The sequence below is a fragment of the Cetorhinus maximus genome, chromosome 9, assembly GCF_964194155.1.
Source record: "Cetorhinus maximus chromosome 9, sCetMax3.hap1.1, whole genome shotgun sequence".
In the NCBI taxonomy this organism is placed as follows: domain Eukaryota; kingdom Metazoa; phylum Chordata; class Chondrichthyes; order Lamniformes; family Cetorhinidae; genus Cetorhinus; species Cetorhinus maximus.
The window spans coordinates 14861205-14887338 of NC_135887.1; the positions used below are offsets into that span (position 1 = coordinate 14861205).

At 40.6% G+C, this 26134-nt stretch overlaps 1 protein-coding gene across 5 annotated transcripts in view; it reads right to left on the reverse strand.

The window, feature by feature from the left end:
• Positions 1 to 26134, reverse strand: part of nlk2 (nemo-like kinase, type 2) — a 211650-nt gene that overhangs the window by 116336 nt on the left and 69180 nt on the right. For all 5 annotated transcript variants that reach the window (XM_078548113.1, XM_078548111.1, XM_078548110.1 and 2 more), the window contains exons 2-3: positions 19800 to 19929; positions 2153 to 2208 (exon numbers count right to left, since the gene is read on the reverse strand). In XM_078548113.1, coding sequence (XP_078404239.1) covers positions 2153 to 2208; positions 19800 to 19929 — 186 coding nt within the window. The remainder of the gene's footprint in view (positions 1 to 2152; positions 2209 to 19799; positions 19930 to 26134) is intronic.

A 26134-nucleotide genomic window follows, 5' to 3' on the forward strand; every position in this document is an offset into this window, starting at 1 on the left:
GTTTTGGCCATATACAGACTGCACTACAAAAATTAAAAAGTTAAGAGGTATGCCATTTTATTTTGGTAAGTGAGGGGGAAGGGAAAGGAAACAACTAACATTCTTCACAACTATTTATAAAGTGTTTGGTTGCCATACTGATACTTGAGTATTGCTGAAAAGAGATGTGCTGTCAGCTTGCACTCATCAGGTCAGATCACAAGATAACCAAATCTCAAAGGGAACACCAATTTATACTGCATGAGAAGAGGGTGCTGATTGGCTGCCAAGTGGACTCTGCTTGGTAGAGGAGTTGCCATAGAGAATGCACCAAGGAACAGTTAACTGTCAAGCTTTAAATTCAAACCAGGCAGGCCAACTGTGATTGGTCAAGGCATTGCCAGGGGAAATGAACCAAGGAATGGTTGTCCCCCAAGCTTTTGTTTCGTTGAAGAAGTTTCAATGCATGGACATGTTCTGTTTGTTTGTGAAAACATGCATGCTTTTAATGCGTGTAAATGAGCCAAGCTGCGAGCCCGACTAATAGTTTTAAATAGGTTGTTAGTGAAATTGTTAGCACAATCAGGATTGCTGAGTAAGTTTTTTGTTCAATCGCGGAATCATATCTAACTTTGGACAGTGTTCTGAGTTTTGCAAGCACAGGCTGGTTTAGTATGGTCAGTAATTTGCCTGTTGGGAACAGCTAAAAGGGATGTGCTGTTTGATACTATCCACCAGTTGTTGGGGCATACAGCCTATAACCTGGCATCACACTGGCACCAAAATTCATAAACCACATTACTCAATTATGTGGTAGGCAGAACATCTTTTTGGCTTGATAGCAGCATCCTGTTAGTGGAGAATATCACTCGTGTTCCTACTGCATAGTTATCCAAATTTTTGAGACACCTTACCCTCCTCCCTAGGTAATTTAAGGCTAACAGAGCATTTTTCAGGACCGAAAGTGGCAGCTTAGGGCCACGAGTTTGTGTGGCACAGAGCAAGCAATGATCAGATTGGGGTAGCCATTGTCATGCAGAATGGCTAATTTAAACAGAACAAATGTAAACAAAAGCTCAGCAGTTAACTATTCCCAGGTGCCTTCTCCATGGCAATACCTCTACCAGAGTCCACTTGCCAACCAATCATGCAGTTAATTGTTGTTCCCTTTGAGATTTGGTTATCTTGGGATCTGTCCTGATGAGCGCAAGATGAAAAGCTTTGATAGCATGCCTTTTTTTCATGCAATGATCTATACTACCAAGCAACTATTTGCACACTGATATTGTTTGAAACATGGCCAACACATTGAGAAATTGTGCAAAATGACAATTGTTGCATAGATTTTAATTCTATTTTAAAGGAGACAGTTAATGCTGTTAATTCACTGAACATATGCTCTGACATTTTAAATTGACATTTCTATGTTGCAACTGACTTATATTTTGCCATTATTAAAATCAAAACCTATGCAATAATTTTTATAACCTTCCACAATTTCAATGATCTCAACTTACTTTAAACAATGTTGTTCACATATTTATACTCTGGCTTTTAACTATGGAGATTTAGATGATAAAATGGTTAAAGTGTTAATAGATCATGCAATAACAAAATAAGAACACACACCCATGATAATCTAAAAAAAAAAGTACTCAATGGGTGACCAAGTGGACTCAATTGACTCCAGAGTGACATATCGCAGTGCCCATACCTGGGAAGAAATTCTCTTTCACGAGTTGAACACTATCTGTTGTGTTACTGAAGCCTTTCCTCCCAAATTGCGTAAAACGTGAGGAGTATAAAAATGATATCGACCTTGCCCCATCCAAAATACATTTAAATTAGCAGCCTCTGCATAAAAAAAGTATTAATCACAACCCAACTTGAATCAAACGTGATTCAAGGGCACAAGTAAAAATTGATGGTTTGCCAATGGTCTTTTGGTTTCTTCTCACTGCTTGTAAGAATTATAAAGCAATATAGTTATGAGCAAGTGATCAGAGAAACAAAAATTAGTACCAAATATTTTTCCCAAATGTTATGGCTCGCAAAATAGAACATGTCAGTTTTCTAGCAATGTTTTCCAACAAAATTCTAACTATATATTATTGACAACCATCTAAGAGACTTACAGTAATTTCAGAAATATTAAATTTGACTGGTAGGATACATTTCCTCAAAGTAGTCAATATGTGGAGGTTGGAGTATATCGAGCGCAGAGAGCACCTGAAACAAAACAGAAAAGGAAATTAGTGTTCATTGATGCATGGATGTCCAATTAAAGGTTATTGATTAAAAATGAACAATAAGTGGTCCTTTAAGATACAGGTACTGAAATAATAGGTTGCTTCAAATTTGGTAATCTAAAATATCAAAATGGAACAGAATGCTTATCATGTCAAAAAAGTTTGAAGTCCTCAAGCTTCACTGTTAAATATGGCAGGCTTAATACAGAACAATTTGGCTAGTTCATGTTTAAGTGCATCATAGCATAATAGCATAATACTGAAACCTTGGAAGGTTCATCATCTACATGTAGAATTCATATGAACAGTAATGACCTCTGGATTGACCATAAAGAGAGGAAAGTGAAGCACTTCAGTTGTCAATTTGGGTGTCCAAAAATCAATTACACTTTTACAAAAAGCTATTAAATTTTCGCCCAGCACCAAGGTGGCACCATAAATATCTATGATTCAATCATGCAATTGTCAGGTTGTTATTGCAATGAAACTCCCCCCTCCACCACCCCCAATATTAATCAAAACTGCAGGACCACAAATTAATTTGTTTCTTTTACCCATTTTCAAACTGGACCTGAAGGAAACTCGCTGTCTGTATTGCATTATTCTTGTTTGAAGTACCAAAATTAGGAGTTTCAAATTGTCCTTTCAGTTCAAGTTTGGGCCTGATTCAGACCAAAAAGAGAGATTGTTCAAACTTAGCTGCAAGAGACATGATCTTGGATAATCTCAATTCAGTTTTGAGCAGGCATTGGTCCGCATGACATTCAGTAATAATTTGAAAATCTTACAATTCTCATACGGCTAAGCAATGTTGAGATAAATACGAGTATTTTCTCAGTTTGGGACTTTACAAAAGCTTGCTTTACTTCGAACTAGTGCTATAGAGGTATAAAAATTTTTTTTAAAACTGGAAAACTACAAGAAACTATAAAGAATAATGCTTAATTATGTATTTACAGTGGCATTGTGGCTAATGATGTTCTAGATCTTAGCCATAATATGTCACAGCTATCCCAGACAGGTCTCCTTTGGGTGGGGTTAGGTGGCCTTCTCTTAGCTGTGAATAATACTGTTTAAAATGTTTTAAAGCACCTAAAAAACAGGTCACAATCTGAAAATTACTTTCAACTGCGTAGAAAACTTTTATATATCTAATCTGATTTAAAAATACCAAGTCAAGTCATTTCAATCTGTTGAAAACTGCTTTTTGGAAAAGTAGAAAGCAATGGCTTTCAATTCTGTACAGGTTGAAGTTTAAAACTTGTGGTGCTGTGGTGCCCTGATCACTGAAATACATATTTGAACAACCCCAGATTAACAGGTTACATCCTTGAACAATGGAAAATAAAGCCTTTTTCAAAGCGGACTAAAAAGCTTGCTAGGCTGTGATTGAATCTGCAAATATCATGAGACTCTGCCATAAATCAATTCCACTCATCACAGCCCAAGTATTAAATGCTCTTTGCACCTTTCAAAACACATTTATTTTTTAAAAATCCATTAAAAAAACAGGTTTAAAACCAAAGGCAATAACAAAAGGCTTATTTTTGGTTGGCACATTTCAACAATTCAGATTTATAATTTAATATTTTAAACATTTGCTATAGAAATTTTTTTAAAATATAGGTTAGCATGATGACTTGTCACATTCAAAATCCTTACTCTCATCAGTAAAGAAGAGTTTTAACCTATTGCATTTAAGAGGAAGGTCTGACTTTCTCAATGATAGTACTTTTGAGTGTCAGTTGGGTATGTTTCCCCAAACAAGTTCATTGCAATTTATGAATACAACTGCAACAACCACTTCTTTCCCATGCTGAAGCCAATTAACTAATATAGACATCAGCCTGGATTTTGTAATAAAAATAAACGGTGAAGTTATCAGCATGGACTGTTTAGAATACAGAGCAATGTTCAATAACTGCACATACACAGTTAACATGGAAACCAGGAAGATGCTGTCAAGAGTTTCCCTGCTCTTCCAGATGCTTCGCTATACTGGTATCACACCATGGCATTCCGCATCAAAACACATGGAGGGGCATGAAGTTGGAGTGATTACATGATAGAAACCCCTAAACGTTCCGGTAGTTAGGGGTAGCCATTCCAGCCAAAGTTTTTTTTTAAAAAAACAGCACAACTGCCAAACAACCCCTCTGCCAATGAAAATTAATTTGCAAATGTGGAGTTGCATTCCTTCAGATCTTTATTATTGAAGATTGTAGAGAATTCAAATTTTTTTAGTCATTTATCTCCATTCCAACTTATGTTTCCCTCTGTACAAGATTTGACATCAAATTAGCTATTCAAACTTATGCTTCCTGATTCAGATTCTGCAGGCCTCAGTAAAGATTCTTCATTCTAACTGGCTAAGAAGGTACACAGTTGCTTGCCCTGTTCACATGGATCAAGTTCCCTTTTGGAGGGCACTGTACTGTTTTGGCTGTCTGTTCACTGCAAGTTCAAGAGCAGAAGCTCATTGAAAAGCTGCAGGAGCGGGTAAGGGTAATGAATGAACAGTGCCGTTCTACTGAATGTAAAATCCGGGACATTATATTCATGAAAGGGAAAGGACGAAGGACAGTTTATTTTAGGCCCAGGCAGGCCAGAGGACTTGGGTTCAAACCCTCATTTCTCAAAAGCACATACCCAACTTATCTCAGATCATTACCCAGAGTGAAAAAATGGGAGAGTTGAGTTTAAATAGCCAAGGGAAGACACTATACACCAGTAGCCTGTTGAGGGGAGGGGGACAAGGAACGTGAAATGTAAGAAACAGAATAACATACAATTAATTGGATAAAGATGGGGTGACAACTAAATATATGCGTCAAGTCTATTAAAATGTCAGGATGCCAACATTTTTCTTTTAATCTAGGTTTTGCCTTCCTTTGTAACTTTCTGCTTTACTTGTTTTCTTGAGGATGGTTACTTCCAGTCGGGGAAAGTTCCATTGATGTTAGCAGTATTCCCCCAACTGGTCATTATTAATTTTGTCAAAAGTGCCTCAACAGTAGGCAAAGTATTGAACTACAGGGGCACCACAGCTGAGCCAGATCCTGTGCTCATTCCTACTGCACATGGGACCTGATTTTTTTTAAACCTTGGTGCACATTGATCAGAGGATGGACAGGCCAATTGTGGGGGCAACAGCAATAGATGTAAACCACTCTCATGTTTGAGTCTTATTTTAATACTTATGGTGAACTGCTTGTGTATTTGACAGGCAGCTCAATGATTAAGAATGGGAGGTGTGAAGGGAAATCAGAAGCTGAACAAGTTGTGGGCCCACAATCAATCAACAGGCAGAACAATGTTTTGGGGCCCCACAAAAATCATTAAATAAACTTACATTTTATGTTTTCAGAGTGACCTCCAGCAGTCCCTTCAAAAACTGTTAGCAAGGCTGCTAGAGTTCCAGTGGGCAGGACTTCTGCAGTACCAATGGAACCCCAAGCTGGCATCAGGATCCCATGTACATCATAAAATCCCAGATATCTCAAATTAATGAAACACCTGCTTGATTCAAGTGGGAACCTTAGCTGCTCATTTCCCACTATGGACATCAGAAGCAATAGTATTCAGTCTTTTTAAGCAGTTTTGATCTCACTGCCTCTCCATTCCAGTCAAAAGCAGGAGCAGTAAAAGTTGAAAATTGAGCCCATGGACACTTTACAGAAGTGTTTTCTGGACAGAAATCATGAGCAGGAAATCTAGTTGATTCTTTGCCTCAGCCTAAGGATACTGAACCCAACTATAGCTACGCACTGCAGCCCTACCCAGGATGAGGTAATTAAGTTCCTGTTTGAAACAGGAGATTTTGCTAGGCTATGGATCAATGTCCTGGATGGTTTACTTACTGATGAGGAGCTGCTTTGAGCTATATTATCGAATTTGTTATTCCTAAACATTGCTACTCAAGTTAAATACAAGCTATGTAAATTAGACAAAGATTAAATGCTGGAATTTTAAGCCCAATTAGAAACAGGCCTACTTCATATACCCTGCATGAGAAGACAAGGTATTTCTCAACTTTTATGACAAGGAGAACCATGTTCTTCCACTTGGAATCCTCAAAGGATGCAAAAGATTCCACTTCTTAAAACTTGTACTTCAAACAAACCAACAAATCAACTAATAACATAATTCAAATATTGAAATATCCTTTGCATGGTAATTAAAGAGGTAAATTTCACTTTCAACAGCTAATGGAACAAAATATGCGCCTCACATAGTTACGAGCACTCATTACTTCCTGCACAAATGTGGGACCACATGCCGTCTTAATCTTTCTAACTCTGCCTCTGTTATGTAGGATCTCCCGCTTCCCACTCAGTCATTTCAATCCTGGAGTCGCATTCACCAGCACTGTATTCCATCTGAAGTCTCTGGAAACGGTTACCATTGATAAGATGCACATCCGAGAACCCTCTCTCTCGGGTCATGACAGTCCCGAAACTCCCTTCTCCAATCCCTTTAAAATAGTCGTTCTGTTCCAGCAACATGAAACTGCACCAACGGGTACTGTCCAATCCATAATACATAATCCTTCTGTCTCCGGCTTTCTGCTCTTTCCAACTGTATAATGCACAGTCTCTGCTCTATTCTTAGGAGACCTGCATCAACACCAGGATCTGTTCAAAGACTGCCAAACAGAAAACTGTTCCATTCAGAGAGAACCTTGTTTCCTCTTTACACAAGTTCATTGTGTTTTGAACTATCAAGCAGAAAACACAGACTGCAATTAGCTTTCTATTGACCCTTTGCTTCTTAGCTGTTCATCCCTATGGTAACCTTAGGCAACCTGGGCATTTCATTCGAACCTAATGATGCTATAATCAGGAAAACCAAATAACCCTCTTTCAGAATACTCCCCAGCCTACTTTGGTCTTAAAAAGGACATTACATAAAAATAAAATACAGGCTTTTCCCAGCACATGGGTCATCAAATGAAAATCTCAAACAAATGCAGAAAATCTTTTAAACACACAGGGATATCAAAGGGAAGATGAGTCAAGATGTTTTGCTTGCACACTCCTCAATAAGACAAAGATGAACAGATATATTAGTAAGGTCAGGGGGGACAGGGCAGAAGTGGAAGAAAACAAAACAGAGGAATGGGAATGGAGAATCAGGTAGCAATGACGGAGTGGGAGCTGATTAAAATGACCTGCAAAACTGCACTGTAGAGAGCTACTAGATAAGCTCAACAGCATGGAGAAACCAAATTAATAGGCTTTGTTAAGAATCCTAAATTGCCTTTAACTGAATTAGCTTTGTATCTACTCTAAGACAGCAAGCCCAGAAAATATCATCAACACATGGAGAACTTTAAAAAAAATTAGTAGCAGGCACCAATAAAAATGCTAAATCTAACAAACTGACCCAAAAAAGTCTCACTTTAAAAAAATGTACAAATGTTTATTATAACAAGTGAATTATAAAGCAATGACAGGTAATATCAACTTGTTACCAATATCCAGATTTAATTAAAACATTAGTATAGAGTTCACAGGAATTTTATACTACTCTTGAACGTGACAAAGAACGTGAACATCCTTTAACACCAATGTTGGCTGTATGTGTAGTACTGTAATGATGAATAATTTAATACAAAAAAGTTAACCATGGAAAGTAGTAAAAATTAGTGTCAATTTTCAGTTTCCAGCTATACAGATTATGCAGTGCTCAATTCCTTTTTTAAGTGCTCCTAGTTTTATTTGTGTATTCTAAGCAGAACTAAACCACAAAGGTTTGTTATTTATTTACAAAGGCAATCATTTCTAAAACACTGGGAAAAAACTCCCAAGTTTCTCTTAAGCCTTGAACTATGATTTGGTTTTACATAACAGGGAGGAATTCAACAAATGTCTCCTACAATGAACATCAGCAACAAAAGTTGAAGTTAAATCAGAGTAGCATTAAGAACGGATGAAAAAAATACCATCATAATACAGGCAGCATCAACACTAGATAAATGGAGATCTCTTTCAGGAGTTATCACAGCAGTTGTTGGACACCCAAATAATACATTACATTCTACAGATTGAGCAATTTTGCAAAACCTAATTTTGCTGTTCAAAAATCTTTTTTATACTCTAGATTTTTGCATATGCATATTAAAAAGGTGAAACGGAAAGTACTTCAAGCGATGCTGACTTCGGAGTGCGGCCATGTAAATGAGACACCAGTAGTAAATGTGTAATCGGTGTATTCACAATCTTGCACATATGCGGTTATTTGCCTGTCGCTGTTATTACTCAATTCTCCCGCAGGGTAAATGTGATGAGATTCCAGAGCACCGAGAGATATGAGCAAAACAGTTGTGTGCAACATTATAGTGCTCTTAACTGTGTAACTAGTGAGTTCCCTAGCAAAGTTGCTCATGGGATAAACTAACATGTACAATGAAATACTGGACTCTGAACAAAAACAGTTTTGCTTTTCTAGATAAAAGCAAAAAACTGCAGATGCTCTACTTGTCTCTCCCCCCGCCCCCAGCTTAAACCAGCTTATATTTCACCTCTCTTCTATTTTTACTTAGTTCTGTTGAAGGGTCATTCGGACTCTAAACGTTAACTGTGTTCCTCTCTGCAGATACTGCCAGACCTGCTGAGTTTTTCCAAGTATTTTTGTTTTGCTTTTCTAGATGCTGTACTAAGTACAGTTGGAATGCCAAGCTTTCCTTGACGCTAGTGCAAAGATGAGTGAGGCTTCATCCTTTACCCCATGCCTCATTTGCAATAAGGGAGACAGTGGTTTAATGGTTATGTCACTAGACTAATAATCCAGAGACCCAGACTAATGCTCTGGGGCCATGGGTTCATTCAAATCCAACCTTGGCAGTTGGTGGAATTTAAATTCAATTAACAATAAAGTCTGGAATTGAAAGCTAGCCTCAGTAACTGTGACCATTAAACTATCAATTGTCATATAAACCCACCTGGTTCACATGTCCTTTAGGGAAGGAAATCTGCTGTCCTTGCCTGGTCTGGCCTACATGTGACTCCAGACCCACAACAACGTGGTTTTCTCAAATGCCCTCTGAAATGGCCTAGCAAGCCCTTCAGTTCAAGGGCAATTAGGGATGGGCAACAAATGCTGGCCTTGCAAGCAACACTACTTATAAACAACTTTGCACAAGGTTAAGTTTGCAGCAGGTGCTAAAAAGCTGAAATACTGACCAGATGCTTAAATATCATGTGCCAACAATTCACCTTCAATACCAGCAGAAACAACAAATTGCCAAGAAACTGGGGGAAAAACAGGCTGAGTCAAACAATAGATGAAACACTGTCTCAACAATCCACAACTTTTTAAAAAATTCATTCATGGGATGTGAACTTCGCTGGCTGGGCCAGCATTTATTCCTTATCCCTAGTTACCCTTGAGAAGTTGGTGGTATGCTGCCTTTTTGAACCGCTACAGTCCATGTGGTGTAGGTACACCCACAGTGCTGTTAGGGAGGGAGTTCCAGGGATTTGACCCAGCGACAATGAAGGAACGGTGATATATTTCCACATCTGGCTGGTGAGTGGCTAGGAGGGGAACTGCCAGGTGGTAGAGTTCCCATTTACCTACTGCCCTTGTCCTTCTAGATGGCAGTGGTCATAGGTTTGGAAGGTGCTGTTTAAGCAGCCTTGGTGAATTCCTGCAGTGCACCTTGTAGATGGTAAACACTGCTGCTACTGTGCATCGGCGGTGGAGGGTCTGAATGTTTGTGGATGTGGTGCCAGTCAAACGGGCTGCTTTGTCCTGGACGATGTCAAGCTTCTTGAGTGTATATCTGCAATTCAAAGAATTGAAGTTTGGCTGACAACTAGTCCATCTTCAAATAAGGAGATGTGGGTGGAGAACATTACAAGGATGTGATCACAGATGGCCTTACCTGTGAATTACATGATGAGTAGCAAGTCCAAGGGAGGAGTTTGTGAATACGGTTGGGGGAGGTTATGTGGAGGGAGAGATTAAGGCACCAAGGAGCAATCTAATGATAACTAATGTTTATATAGCACTTTATGCAATAAAATGCCCCAAGGTGCTTCACAGGAGCATTATAAAACAAAATACGACACTGGGCCAATCAGAGATATTAGGTCAGATGATCAAAAACCCAGTCAAAGGAAATAGATTTTATGGAGCATCTTAAAGTAGGAAAGTGAGGTTGAGGTGTAGGGAGGAATTTCACAGTTGGGGCCTAGACAACTGAAGGCACAGCCACCAATGGCAGAGCGGTTAAGATTGGGGATACTCAAGGACCGAATTAAAGGAGTGCAGATGTCTTGGGAGAGTTATGGGCTGGAGGAGGAGATTAGAGGTAGGGACAGCAAGGCCATGGAGGAATTTAAAATCAGGCCGAGAATTTTAAAATCAAGATGTTGCTTGACCAGGAGCAAATGCAGGTCAGCGAGTACAAGGGTGATAGGGGAACAGGGCTTGGTGTGAGTCAAGGCACAGACAGAGTTTTGAATGACCAAGTTTATGAGGGTAGAATGAGAGACCAGCTAGGTGTGAGAAGAAATGATCAAGTGTTTCAGCTGCATGAGCTGAGAGTGATGAAGTCAGGCGAGGTTATGCAGGTAGAAATAGATGGCCTTGCATGAATTTGTGGTTGAAGTTCATCTCAGGGTCAAATATGACACCCAGGTTGCAAATTCTGATTTAATCTCAGGCTGTTGCCAGGGAAAGTGATGCAGTCAGGAGCTAGGGAATGGAGTTTGGACTAAGTGACTTCACCCTTGGTAATATTTAATTGGATGTGGTCTCTGCTCATCAATGAATGGATGTGGATAAGCATCTGAATTTAGCAGCAGTGGAGCAGTTCAGGGGTGGATACAGAAGGCAATAGGATTGGAGGTGGAAGGGGGATGTCTGTGGAGACTAATGCAAGAAAGTGATTGGAGTAGGCATTATCTGGGATTGATACAATGAGTCTAGCAAGACCATGTTTGAAGGGAAGGTCAAGGGAATGGCCATGAATATAGGTTGGGAAGTTTACATGGAGGAAGAGATTTTGGGACAATAAGAGGGCAGTGTACTCAGAGGGGAGCATGGTGAGCTGAGATGGAGGCTGAAATCACCAAGGATGAGAAGTTGTTTATTGCAGAGGCTGAGGGAAGAGAGATGTGAAGATTTGAAAATTTTTTGTACTTGGGACTGGAGTAGAGAATGATGATTATAAATTAGATGCGAGAGGGGTGGAACAAGACCAGACGCTCAAAGCAGCAGAAAGTGTCAGAAAAGTATGGGGTCAGGTGAGGTGCGATCTGGTGATAAGCGCCACACCTATGGTCTTGACTGGGCAACTGGCAGAAGATATAGCCAGAAGGGGGAGACTTTATTAAAGTGAAAAGATATCATTATCCCTCAGCAGATTTCTCCTAAGGTGATGATGTCAGCGCCATCCATGAACTTGATGCGGATGGGTACAAAGGCCTTGTTCACAAGTGAATGAACATTCTGAAAGGTAATGCGTGGAAGTGTGGAGAGAGGATCTGCTGGCAGAGTTCACAGGGTCAGCAGTGAGGTGGGTGATCTGGGCAGAAATTGGTAAGATTCACCCCCAGCAGGCATACTGGGTAGGAAGATTAACAAGAGAGCATGGGATGGGGCACTTGGGGATTTTTACTAATAATGAGCCAGTGTCGAGCACAAACTCCTTGGAGGGTGCCAAGTGAGGCACAGAGGGAAGCTGTAAGCTTCATTCATATGTTCGTATAAAGGTTCAAGGGTAGGCAGGATATGGGGTTGAGGTTACAATCAGGTCAGCTATGTGCTTATTGAATGGCGGAGCAGGGTAAGGGGCCGAGTGGCCTATTCTTGCTCCTAATTCATATGTTCCAAGAGGGAGTCAGTCCTGTGTGAAGGCAAGAGAGTGGGAAGTTTGAGTACTGAAGGGTTGTGGGAGGGAATTGGGAGAGCAGAATGCCTGATAGTTGAGTAGTGAATGGAATTATGACAATAGAAAATAAGAGGGGTCTACAAAGGATGAAGAGAGCAACCAAAAGTAGAAACAATGCAATGAGCTCAGGTCCGGAGCAGCAGCCAAAATACGTACATCACTGGACTCAAGGATGACTCAAATTACATAGGTCTGGTTACGTAAAAAGTAGGCTGCATAAAAACATGACAGTAAAATGGGAATAGGAAATAAACAGGAGATAATAGGAAGGAATCCAGGAGGTCCTGTAGTGGGATAATGATAACTTTGGTAGGGTCAGCATGGAGCATCAACAAGCTGTTGTCTAAGTTCAGAGGCAGGTGTGATTAGTGAAGTTCCAGGAACTGAGGTTATAGTATCGGAGGACACATTGAAGAGAGGTATTTTAGTGGGAATGAGGATACAGGAGATGTATTAAGTCAGTTGCAGAATCAGAAAGATGGCAGCAAAGTTGAGGGACACCATAAAATCAAGAAGCAGTGATTTGTTCTTCAACCCAAGCAAATAATTGAAGGCTTGACAGCAAAGAATATGCCAAAGAATATCAGTGCCAGAATGCAGGCCTGTTTGACCCCATTCCAGATCTCGAAGGCCACACATGTTGCATGTCACAGCTGACCTTACCTCTCCATGATGTCAAGGAGATCATACAGCACCTTCGGCAGGCAGCCAATTTTCTTCAGCAACTTAAACAGATCGCTTCTGCTCACATCATAGGAGTAGGTCATTCGACCCTTTGAGCCCATTCCGCCAATCATTAAGATCATGGTTAATCAGATTGTGGCCTTAACTCCACTTTCCTGTCCACTCACCATTACCCTCAAATCTTGATCAAAAATCTGACTCAGCCTTGAATATGGTCAATGCGCCAGCCTCCACTGCTTTCTGGGGAAGGAAGTCCTACAGACAAATGACCCTCAGAAAAAAAAATCTCATCTCAGTCTTAAATGTTTAAACTGTGTCCCCTAGTTTTAGGCTCCCCGACAAGAGGGAACATCTTCCCAACATCCATCCTGTCAAGTCCGTTCAGGGTCTTATGTTTCAATAAGATCACCTCTCTTAAACACCAATGGGTATAGACCCAACCTATGCTTTGCCTGCCTGGGATTAAAGACATAAGTCCTTGCAGAGTTGCTCAATGCTGATGTTGAACTAGCATTCCATACCTAGGAACACTTTCAGCAAATAGACAGGCTGGCTCAATTTTTTAGAATTTGGTTTGATCACTCATGTTAGGAAAGTGAATGTCACGGCCATACTTCAAACCAACACTGATAATGTGCCGCTGGGGTGTGGTTGCTGATAGCTTCACATATCTAGACTCCACAATATCCAGCAATGTCACTTGATGGCAAAATCAATATACTTATTGCAATGCTGTAGCTGCCATGTCCAAGCTGAGTAAGAGTGTGGGGAAAAACAGTAACCCAATTGAGAACACCAAACTGTGCATCTATCAAACCTGCATTCGCCAACAGTAGTGAGCCTTGGACAGCATAGGCCAGGCAGGAGAAAAGGTTGAACGGTTTCCATCTTTGCTGCTTCAAAATGTATCCTTAGTAAATATTGTGGGGGGGGAGCGGGGGCAAGGGCACCAACTCAGAGGTCCTGGGGCATTCTAATTCCGTCAGCATACACTCATTACTCAGCCAACAACACCTGCAATGGCTTGTCCATGATCATTGGATGGATGACAGCCATAAACCCAAAGACCTTCTATATGGCGAACTGACCACTGGGATACAACCTGCTGGACACCCATTCCTCCGATACAAGTACACCTGCAAGTGGGATATGAAGATGGCAGACAGAGACAACTGGGACCGCTGAAGGCTCACTCTTCTGAGAAGCATTGGAAGCATGCAGATAAAATGAAAACTCAGCTGGTTGAGAAGAGGGCCCAGGGAAAACAGGCTGGCGAACCCCACACCATCTCAGCTCACCGTCTTTATTCCCAACAAATAGTTCACAGACTGCCATGACAGAGTGGAGCTCCTGAGCCATACCAAGCAACATTTAACAAGAGCTGACCACCAAGGCACAAACCATCATGGAAGGCCAGGAACAAACTGAAGCTGAGAAACCAATACAAACCAGTGGCCGGTCACAGGCTCGGCAGGAGACTGAAATGTCTTAATCATAGCAGTGGTGGGGCAGGCGCAGTAAGCTACTTTAAATATCACAAAAGAGTAGCAGATCAGAGAAAGAAGTTGGGTCTTATGTATATTGCAAGTGTTGTCCTGAGCAGAAGTGTCTTCCTGATGTCAAGAACAGTCCAGGAATTTGAAGCCAAGTTTGAGAGAAGATCTGGATCTAGACTTTTCTAGATCTTTTCCACAGCTCACAGATCAAAGAGCAGTAGGTTATAAACACAAGAAGTGGAGCCTTATGGTTTGTTTCAACTTCATCCAGTACAAAAACCAGTCTCGATATTCAGAGAAGTTGAAGGCTTTCTCTGAAATTGGACTTGAAATTTCAAGTCCAGGCCTTTTCCAGATCTTTATCAGAGCTCAAAAAGGTAAAAGTGCAGGATGGTGAGAAAAATAAAATGTTATCCAAGGAAAGATATGCTAGCATTGGAGACAGTCCAGAGAAGGTTCACTAGGTTGATCCCAGGTATGGAGGGATTTTCTTATGAGGAGAGGTTGAGTAGGTTGGGCCTGTACTCATTGGCATTTAGAAAAATGAGAGGCGACCTTATTGAAACATAAGATTCTTAGGGGGCTTGATAAGGTAATGAGAGATTGTTTCCTCTTGTGGGGAAGTCTAGGACCAGAGGGCATAATCTCAGAGTAAGGGGGCACCCATTTAAAACAGATGAGGAGGAATTTCTTCTCTCAGGGTAGTCAATCTGTGGAATTCTTTACTGCAGAGGGCTGTAGAGGCTAGGTCGTTAAATATATTCATGGCTGAGACAGACAGATTTTTAATCAGTAAGGGAATCAAGGGTTATGGGGAAAAGGCAGGAAAGTAGAGTTGAAGATTACTTGATCAGCCATGATCTCATTAAATGGCGGAGCAGACTCGATGGGCCGAATGGCCTACTTCTGCTCTTACGTCTTATGGTCATTGGTACAGAATTAGCGATTCTGAGTTTGGGATTAGAGACATTTCATAAGGACAGGAAAAAAGGAAAAGGAGGTGGGTAGCTCTGTTAATAAAGCATGAGATCAGTAGGTGAGAAATGATCTTGGTTCAGAAGATCAAGATGTACAATCCATTTGGGTAGAGATGAACAGCAAAGAAAGGAAGCCACTGTTGGGAGTAGTTTAGAGACTCCCTAACAGTAGCTACACTGTAGGGCAGAGTATAAATCAATAAATAATGGGGGCTTGTAATAAAAGGTATTGTAATAATCGTGGGAGATTTTAATCTTCATATGGGTTGTCAAAGGTAGCCTGGAGGATGAGTTCATCAAAGAGTGTATTTGGGACAATACATTCTGGAACCAACCAGGGAACAGGCTATAATTAGATCTGGTAATGTGTAATGAGAGAATTAATTAATAACCTCAAAGTAAAGGATCCTAGTAAAAGGCACAAACTAGCATAACATGATACAATTTCACAGCTTGAGGGCAATAAATGTGGGTCTAAAACTAGTGTCTTAAACTTAAAGGCAATTATCAGGGTATTGGCTAAAGTGGGCTGAGAAAATAGGTTAAAAGGTAAGATGGTAGAAAAGCAATGATGGCCATTTAAAGGAGTTATTTCATAACTCTCAAAAGGTTTAATCTATTGAGAAAGGGGTTCTAAAAGGAGGATGCAGAATCTGTGGTTAACAAAGTTAGTTAAGGATGGCATCAAATTGAAAGAAAAGGTGAACAATGCTGCAAAGATTAATGGTAGGTCAGAAGATTGCTGGTTTCTAAAAAAAAATTCCACAGCGATGGCTAAAAATAATAGAGGGAAGAATTGGAATGAGAAAAAAAATGAAAAGCCAGTAAAAGCTAAAAGTAAAAAAGGAAAAGAGTAGCTAAAGTAAACGTTGGTCCCTTAAGAAAATGAGATTGGGGAATTAGATACACTGGATACAGTGAACATGGGGAAGATGTTTCCATTAGTAGGAGAGACTAGGACCCAAGGGCACAGCCTCAGAGTAAAGGGAAGACCTTTTAGAACAGAGATGAGGAGAAACCTGTTTAGCCAGAGAGTGGTGAATCTATGGAATTCATTGTCACAGAAGGCTGTGGAGGCCAGGTCATTGAGTGTATTTAAGACCGAGATAGATAGGTTCTTGATTGGTAAGAGGATCAAAGGTTATGGGGAGAAGGCGGGAGAATGGGGTTGAGAAACTTATCAGCCATGATTGAATGGCGGAGCAGACTCGATGGGCCGAATGGCCTAATTTCTGCTCCTATGTCTTATGGTCTAATTAACAACAGGAAACAAGGAAATGGCAGAGACTTTAACAAGTGTTCTGTAACATTATTCATAGTAGAAGACAGAAAAAGAACAGTAGAAAAATCAAGAGACAATAAAGGGAAGGGGGATCTTGTTTTATCACAATCACTAGGATAAAAAGTCTTAGGAGAATTAACAGGAATAAAGGCTGACAAGTTCCCTGGACCTGATGGCCTACATCCGAGGGTCTTAAAAGTGTCTGCAAATATAGTTTATGTATTGCTTGTAATCTTCCAAAATTCCCTAGATTCTGGAAAGGTCTCAGCAGATTGGAAAACCACTAACATAATGCCTCTATTTAAGAAAGGAAGGAAGGAGACAGAAAGCAGTTAGCCTAATATGTGTCATTGGGAAAATGCTGGAATCCATTTTTAAGGAAATAGTAGTAGAACATCAGGGAGAGGCAACATGGCTTTTGTGAAAGGGAAATCATGTTTGACAAATTAATAAATTTGTCTTTGACAATGTAACAAGCAGGGTGGATAAGGCAGTACCAGTAGAGTTAGACAGATTTTAGATCAACAAGGGAGCAGAGGGAATAAAAAAAATCAGAAAGTGGGAGTTATGGCCACAATCAGGTCAGACATGATCTTACTGAATGGTGGAGCAGGCTCAAGGGGCCAAATGACCTACTCCTGCTCCTATTTCACTGGATCTTGTGACATCAAGGCAGCTTTCAAACAAGTACGAGATCAAGGAGCCTTAGCAAAACTTGTGTCAATATACTGAAGCAGTCCATGTCCAAATGCAGCAAGACCTGGACAATATTTAGACTTGGGCTGACTCGTGTGGCACGAATGTTACTTGCCACGAGTGCCAGGCAATGACCATCTCCAACATGAGAGAATCTAACAATCGCCCCTTGACGTTCAATGGCATTACCAACACTGAATCCCCCCACTATCAACATCCTGGGGGTTACCATTGAAAAGAAACTGAACTGAACTAACCATATAAATACTGTGGCTACAAGAGCAGGTCAGAGGATAGGAATCCTGCGACGAGTAACCTCACCTTCTGACTCCTCAAAGCCTGTCCATCTACAAGGCACAGGTTAGGAGTGTGATGGGATACTCCCCACTTGCCTGGATGAGTGCAGTTCCCACAACACTCGAAGCTTCACACCATCCAGGACAAAGCAGCCCGCTTGATTGGCATCACATCCACAAACATTCACTCCCTGCACCACCGACACACATTAGCAACAGTGTGTACCATCTACAAGAATTCACCAAGGCTCCTTAGACAGCACCTTCCAAACCCACGACCACTACCATCCAGAAGGACAAGGGCAGCAGATAGATGGGAACACCACCACCTGGAAGTTCCCCTCCAAATCACTCAGACTTGGAAATATATCGCCATTCCTTCACTGTCACTGGGTCAAAATCCTGGAACTCCCTTCCTAAAAGCACTGTGGGTGTACCTACACCACACATACTGCAGCTGTTCAAGGAGGAAGCTCACCACCACCTTCTCAAAGGCATCTAGAAATGGGCAATAAATGCTAACCCAACCAGCAAAGTCCACATCCCCTGTGAATTAATATATAAAAATGGATCAAAGAGAAACTCTCAACTGGCTAAAGTTATTGCCTGATGTGACAGGAAGATGTCAGGTAAAATCTAAACATTGCAGCCAAGGACACTGTTGCAGGAGTTCCTCAGGCAAACTAATTTCAGCTGCTTCAATGTTCTTTCCACCATCATAACATCAAGAGTTATGATTTTCAATTATTCCTATGCTCATCTCCATTCAAAAGGTCTCAAATAATAAAGTAGCCAATTCCAGCCAACAGCAGACATGACAACATCCAGCTTTGGATGACAACTTAAGTAATACGTGAATGCCAGCTTGTGCTCATTGCGACCTAGAGAAAGGCTAGCCATCCAATCCCGATTATCAAACACAACCAACATCTTAGGATCACAACTGAAAATAAATAGCTCGTCTATATCAATATTATGGCTACAAGAGCAAGGTAGAGGCTTTATACTTAGCAATGAATGACTCATTTCTTGTCCCCACAAACTGAGGTTCAAGTCTGGAGTGTGATAGACTATTCACTTTCCACCTGGATGGGTGCAGCTACGATACTTTTAAGGTTGATATCACCCAGGTCAGAGCAGTTATTTTGGCTGGAGTCCCTGCCACTGGACTTGATATTACTCCTTCATGAATAAGAATGCTTTGGTTGACTGCATTATGTGTAATCTACAGGTTACATTTCAGCAAGATAATAATCGCATCAAGATTTACCTTGACAGAACCTCTTATCCCTATGACCTCTATCACTGAAGGACAACAGCAGCAATGCTGTGGAAACATCGTCTTCAAGCAGTCCTTCAAGTCACAACATCCGTTATTGCCAACTCACTTCCAAGTGACTCCAGAGTAAAAGCCTATTCATAGTTCATCACTGAAGTATTTCTCTCAGACCACAAAAGGTAACTGGTGCTAGAAGACGGTAAAGTTCACATAAGGATCAGTTTGGGGTTAAGGATCCTTATTCATGCAATGTAGAGCAATTTTACATCCAAATCATACATTGATTCTTGGTATAAAGCCAAAAGTAACAATTCTTAATTCCCATCAAGCCATCATTCACTTTAAAAAGCATCAACTCCACACAAAATAAATCTGGTTACACTGATGATAGATCATTGACCTTGAAAGTTTAAGCAGCTTCTCTTTCCAAAGATGCTGTCAGGCTTGCCGAATACTTCCAGCAATTTTTTTGTGGCTACATTATAGACGTGGACATGTCAGCAATAATAGCAAATGGCTTGTCAGCTCAAGGTAAATTATAATGATCTTTTAACTGTTTAAACTCTGGTCGATAGGGTATTTTCCTGCCAAAAGATAAAATTCAAAACAGAAATGCATGCATCATGGAATTAAGGATTACAGGGCTTCCTCGAGTGCAAGAGATGTGTATCTCTACTTGGTTCTTCCACATAACTAAATAATACTTGTGTCGATGTTCAACGATGCGCCTTACGACTAAAGGGCAGAAAGCAAGTTAATGGAGGTCCTTCGGAAGAACACATCCTGAATTATTTTTTTTTTAAATTCAGTGAATTCCACAGGTCAACCATTCGACAAAAAGCAGCAAACTTCTTTTGATATCCAAAGTGCTTCTGAATAATTTAGTCTAATCTGTTGCATGGATAAATGTTTTTGCAATTCTGTTCTTCGTCCCCACCCGCTTTTGATTTTTAAACTTACATTATCATGTTTGAAGAAGCAAAGCATCTTCAGCTCACGGAAGACCCTCTTGCAGGAAACTAGATTCTGGAAGACGTTGGGCATCTTTTTGAGTGCAACTCTCTTTCCATCCCTAGGATCCGTCACTGACCTGCATTACAAAATACAAGCTATAAGTATCCTGAAAGCACAGAAATAATGCAGCATTTCGGAACCACATTGTAAAATTGCTCATTAACCCCACAAGGAGAGATTAATGTAAACTGTTTTAGACAAAATATTAATTTGTGCCAAACTAGCTCCATGTGAAAAAGATTGTGAAATCGGCTATGCATACTTAATCTTTTTAATCACCACTTTCATCCCATTTTCTGTACTTATCCTGTAAGCTAAGATTCTAACTGCAAACTTTGTCCTGCAGTCGAGTGTGTACTCATCTTACATTGGTCCCCAACTGCAAGAAGAAGGCTGTAGCTCGACCATGATTAAATTTTACCAAGTGGGATTTAGTATCTACATATAACTGGTTGCAGCTTTCAGATATGAAATATGGTCACTGAAAATATTTCCGGCACTTAAAAATTAAAGACAAAAACATGTAACGAGACACCTATCAGGCTTCATCCAGAAATTGTCCACCAACTGTACCCCAAAATTGAAATCCAAAAAAAAAGATTATTTTTGGCATTTACAGTTCAAGGATAACTCAACTTATTCTAATTGACAGAGTATCCTTGGTTAAAAATTAAAGATTTACTCCACTACGTTCGTGAGAATTGCAAAACCAATTTTGCGTTAACTCAAGAATGTTGATGATATCCCATGTATAAACCAGATTGTACTTCACTTCTTAAACTGCTTATTAATCCACAAAATATTCATAATGAAAGCAGAAATCAGTTCCCCTGATGGCTCAACTGGCAAAAATCAGTAATTAGCCAAGGTTAGATTCCTGGTCTCCAAAACTTAGTTGATCTCTGCGAGGGTAGCTGGAAGGCAGTTACAGCAGGTTCCAGTGTTCCAGGGCTAGGGGTGGAGACACAATAAAGATAGACAAAGACGACAGGATCATGATCCCCACAATGCAGTTACCTGTAAATACTTCCCATTTATACTCAAATGCAGAATGGATTGTGGCTATTAAGAGTGCCCAATATCCATGGAATTATACCCATAATGGAAGAAGTCATTTTCTGCCTTCAGTAGAGCAGGAAAGAAATTGCCAAAAAGAAATGAGATGGTGATCATTTATCAGAAATAGAGTACAGCAATCCAGTAAATGCTGGTTTTGGTACTGGGCTAGCAGCCTAGGAGTGTTCAAATTCAACATAGCTAAGTCTGATATTGAATTAAACAAATCTTGAAACTTATAGGTTAGCTCCCCATAAAATCTCAACTGGTTCACTAATGTTCTTCAGGAAAAGAGCCTTGATATTTCACCAAGCCAAAGTGGTACAATTGTTCAATACTGAAGAATAACCAGGAAAATTATTACAAGTGCAATCATAAGTGAAGCCATGTAACTAAGTAAAGGGGAGAATTGTTTTTAAAAAAAAAGCTGGACTAGAGAGAAGACAGCAGTTGTGAATCTTGACAGTCCATAAAATATTCAAGATTCTAACACTTGGTATAGTTCTACTGAAAAAGATGGTTACAATATGTACTCTTCAGGTTAGTGGATAATAAAAGTAGCATAGAATCGGGTATGGTAGTGCAGTGGTTAAGTACTGAGCTGATAATCTGTATGAGAATTCAAATCACACCACGAAAATTCATGAATTTCAATTTAGTTATTTTAATGTGGAATAAAAAAAGTTATGGAATGGAGTGACTAAGTTTTTATAAAATGCCAACTGATTCACTGATCTCTTTTAAGGAAAGAAACCTGCCTTCATTACCTAGAGCCCAAACCAAAGAAATGTGGTTGACTTTTAACTGTTCAAGCCATTCAGTTGTATCAAACGCTACAAAAAAATTGTTAGAACTAAATTGGATAGAGCACTCAGCACCAAATTCAAATGAGACAAAAAAAAGTGTTCAAAATCCAGTAGACCATACAAAGTGAAAGACAGGCAAAGAAACTCTGCTGATTGCCACCTACTGGATTTCAGGACTCCATGTTGAAAGCTTGGAAGAAGCAGTGGGAATAGCTGAGGGCAAAGAACATACTCTAGGTGGGGAATTCTGTTGCACGTAGCACCACTGCAGACTGAACTGGCCGAATCCTGAAGGATGTAACTGCCAGATTAAGTCTGTGGCAGGTATTAAGATAACTAACGAGAGAAAAACCTACTGAACAGGTTCTCACTAATCTGCCTGTTGCAGACACATTTTCCCATGACAATATTGACAAGAGTGTTCACTATGGCCTTATGGTGACAAAGTCTTATCTTCACACTGAGTACACCCTAACTGATCTAGCAGCTCAACACTGAGCACCCACAAGGTACTGTGGGACATTAGCAGAATTGTATTCAACGCCATCCGCAACCACATGGTACAGCATATCCCTCACTATTACAGTTGAGCCGACCAGCCAACCCTAGTTGAACAGGGAGTGCAGAAAAGCATACCAGGAGCAGCAATAGGTGTACCTGAAAATGAGGTACATGATAAACAGCAAAGTAGTAATCCAAGCAGAGCTAAGTAATTCCACAACCAACAGATCAAAACTCTGCCACACCCAGTTATGAATGATGGTGGATAATTAATGAGAAGGGGAACTTCATGAACATGCACATCCTCAATGATGGCAGAGGCCAATACATCAGGGCAAAAAAGACAAGGCTGAGCGTTTGCAACAATTTTCAGCCAGAAACGTATGATCCATCTCTACCTCCAGGCATCTCCAATATCTCAGCTGCCAGTTCAACCAATTTGATTCACTCCACATGATATCAAGAAACGGCTGAGCCCACTGGACACAGCAAGGCTATGGGCCTGGATAACATCCCAGCTGTAGTGTTGAAGATTTGTGCTTCAGAACTAGTCATGCCCCTAACCAAAATGTTCCAGTGCAAGTGCAACTGGCATTCACCCAACAATTCAATTATGTATTTTCTGCAAAAAACAGGATAAGCTACCACCCTGATAGTCTACTCTCAATCAGCAGTCCTATCAAACAGCATCTAGTCCCCAATAACCTCCTCACTAATCTTCAGTTTGGGTTCTGCCAACACCAGTCAGATCCAAGGCCTCACTCCAGCATTGATCCATATCTGGACAAAAGAGCTGAATTCAAGAAGCAACGTAAGATTGAGACAATAGATGGCCACAAAGGACCTATTGTCAAGGGGGAATTGGGAAAAACTTGCCACTAACTGAAGTCATGCCTAGTACAAAAGAAGATGGCAGTAGTTGTTGGAGGTTATTCATCTCAGCCTTAGGACATGACTGCAAAAGTTCCTCAGGTCAAGTCCAACTCCATCTTAAGGACAGAAGCAGGGGTGATTGTAGTGTTCAATTCCTCTGATAATGAAGCAGTCCCTGCCCAGGTTTTTAAAGAGAAATCACAGGAGGTGAGAGGAGGAGGAGAGGGTTAGGCAGGAAATTCCAGAGCTTAAGGGCAGACAGCCAAAAAGCACAACGATGAAGTGCATGAGGTCACAACTGGGGGGAGTATGGATATCTGAGAGTTGTAGGGCTAGAGGAGATTAGAGATAGGTATGGGCATGGCCACGTGGGGATTGAAACAAGGACGAGAATTTTTTTTAAAAATCACTGCGTTGGCTCTTGGTTAAGTAAAGCAAGTCAGCAAGCACGGGGGTGTTGAGCAAACAAGACTTGGTGCAAGCTAGGATCTGTTGCTGTCATTGGCATCCTTCCATCTACATATAATGGACATGCAGTAAATCCGTCGGGGATGGGGTGGCATCATAAAGTGCACTGTTGCTGTTGGATTGGTCTCTCCAGCCATGAGAAGCAGATCCTGTCACAAGTGCTGCATATGAAGTGGTCATCAGATGTTATGGTGGGTTGATGTTTTTGGTGTCGGCAGCTGTTGCCAAGCCACCGCAGCCCACGTGGTGATGTCATTGGCTAGTGTTTTGGGCCCTTTTGTTCCCCCTGCAAGCATCCATGAAGCAGAACTTTGGGTGCCCTACTGGTCATCTGGCTCCACTATCTCCCCATAGAAAAAATCATTAGGTATATGACCATCTTCCATCATGCAAACATGCCCCAGCCAGCAAAATTCTCTCTGCCTGGTGAGTGTCAACATACTTAGGGAGTTTCGCCTTTGAGAGGACTGCTGCATTCGTGATTTTTGTTCATCAGCAAGATGCCCAGAATGCAGTACAAAAGGATGAAAGTTGTTGAGCTTCCTTTCTTGATAGCTGTATGTTGTCTATGTTTCACAGCCATGCAACAAGATGTTGAGAACACAAGTCTCAAACCTGCATCATGATGTTATTCCATGCATGTTTTGAGAGTCAGCCAAAAGTGGTAGTTGCTTTCCCTATGCATGTGTTCTGCATCAAAAGACAGATTGCCAGTCACCATGTACCCAAGGTAGCAGAATTTGCTAACAACTTCCAGTGGGAATTTTTTTTTAAAAAAGAAGTGTGATCAGGGCGGCGATGTAGCCCCCTGTCCCATGACCACAGTTTTCTTCATGCTGTATTCAGGAAGGACAGGCCACAGGTATGGGAAAGACAATCCACGAGAATTTTTAGCTAGGATTGAGAGAGAGTAACTAGCGCAGCATCATCAGCGCAAGGGATTTTTCTGATCATTCTACTGTATATTTGTCTTTGCTTCCAGTCTCGACAGTTTATGATTAACCTAGATTGCAGGTAAACTCTTCCACAGCTGCAAGGAAGACAAGGTCAGGAGCACGGGGAAGAAAACAAAGTGGGGCTAGGGCACAGCTCTGTTTCACACTATTCTTCACCAGCAGGTTTTGGGCAAGCTCAAGTTTATGGAAGGTACATATTGTCCATTCTCCAGTGCAAAGTAATCTCCTTTCCTCTAAAGTGATCTGAATTGATGTTAGGATCCACATCTGAAAGAATTGCTCAAAGTAGCTAGTGTTTCCCAGTCAAAAAACTTTCATTAAAACCAGTTGAGTTTAGGATTAGTTTAACTGCCTCTATGACCAACAACATTGTACTATAAGCTAACTTTTTCAATCTCTATATCCTGTATTGAGCATCGTCTCTCCGTGTTGTTTAAAAAGTGCTGGATGTCTAATTTGGATAGATAATTGCTTTGACTTTTTGGTCCAACAGCCCATTGTAGTTCCATCTCAATCTTTCAAACTAGGTCCACAGGTCGTCTGTGATTGATAACTCTTGATTTTTAAAAAAATGGATCTAATTCAACAAAGCCTACATTTGCCACTACACTATTGCCACAATGTGTTAACCAACAATACAATAAAATCACACTAAAGGTTCAGGCCGCTTACTTATTTCTCTCGCTTAAGGCATGCTGCTTCCCATTTAAGGTTAGAGAAACTTTCAGACCTTATGTTGTGCAGTATAAAAATTGAATGTTTAGCAATAGCTTAACGTTTATTTACTTGCTGTTCAACTGATGTTGATAAATAAGTACCAAATCTTCTGAATTTTAACACAAGAAATAGGAGCAGGAAGAGATAAAAATGGCTCATTGAGCTTGCTCTGCCATTTAATATTATCATGGCTAATTTTGGCTTCAACACCACTTTCCTGCCTGCTCCCCATATCCCTTGATTCCCTGAAAAAAAATATTTCTATCCCAGCCTAAAATGTATTCAATGATAGAATATCCACAACCTCTGGGGTAAGAATTCCAAAGATTCACAATCTTTGCGTGAAGTAATTTCTCCTCATCTCAGTCCTAAATGATCATCCCATTATCATGAGACTGTACCCCACCCCCCCCGTATTTTAGATACCCCAACCAGTGAAAATAATCTCAGCGTCCACCTTATCAAGCTCCTTCGGAATTTTGTATGTTTCAATCAGATCACGCCTCATTCTTCTAAGCTCCAAAGAATATAGGCCCAATTTACTCAACCTCTCATCATAGGATGATAGCACTCTCATCCCAGGTACCAATTTAGTGAACCTTCACTGTACCACCTTAAATGCAAGTTTAAATATGGAGACCAGAACTGCACACAGTATTCCAGATGTGGTCTCACCAAAGGCCTGTACAATTTTAGCAAAGCTTCCTTATTCCTGTACTCCAACCCTCTTGCAATAAAGGCCCAACATGCCGTTTGCCTTCCTAATTGCTTTCTGCTCTTGCATGCTAGCTTACGATATCAGAACTGTAACTAAGCTACAGCTCCATTAATCATTAATGTATTCTGCTTTCGGTATCAAGGGGCTGTTTAATATCTAGGTGCAACTTAAGACCTGCAATAGAAC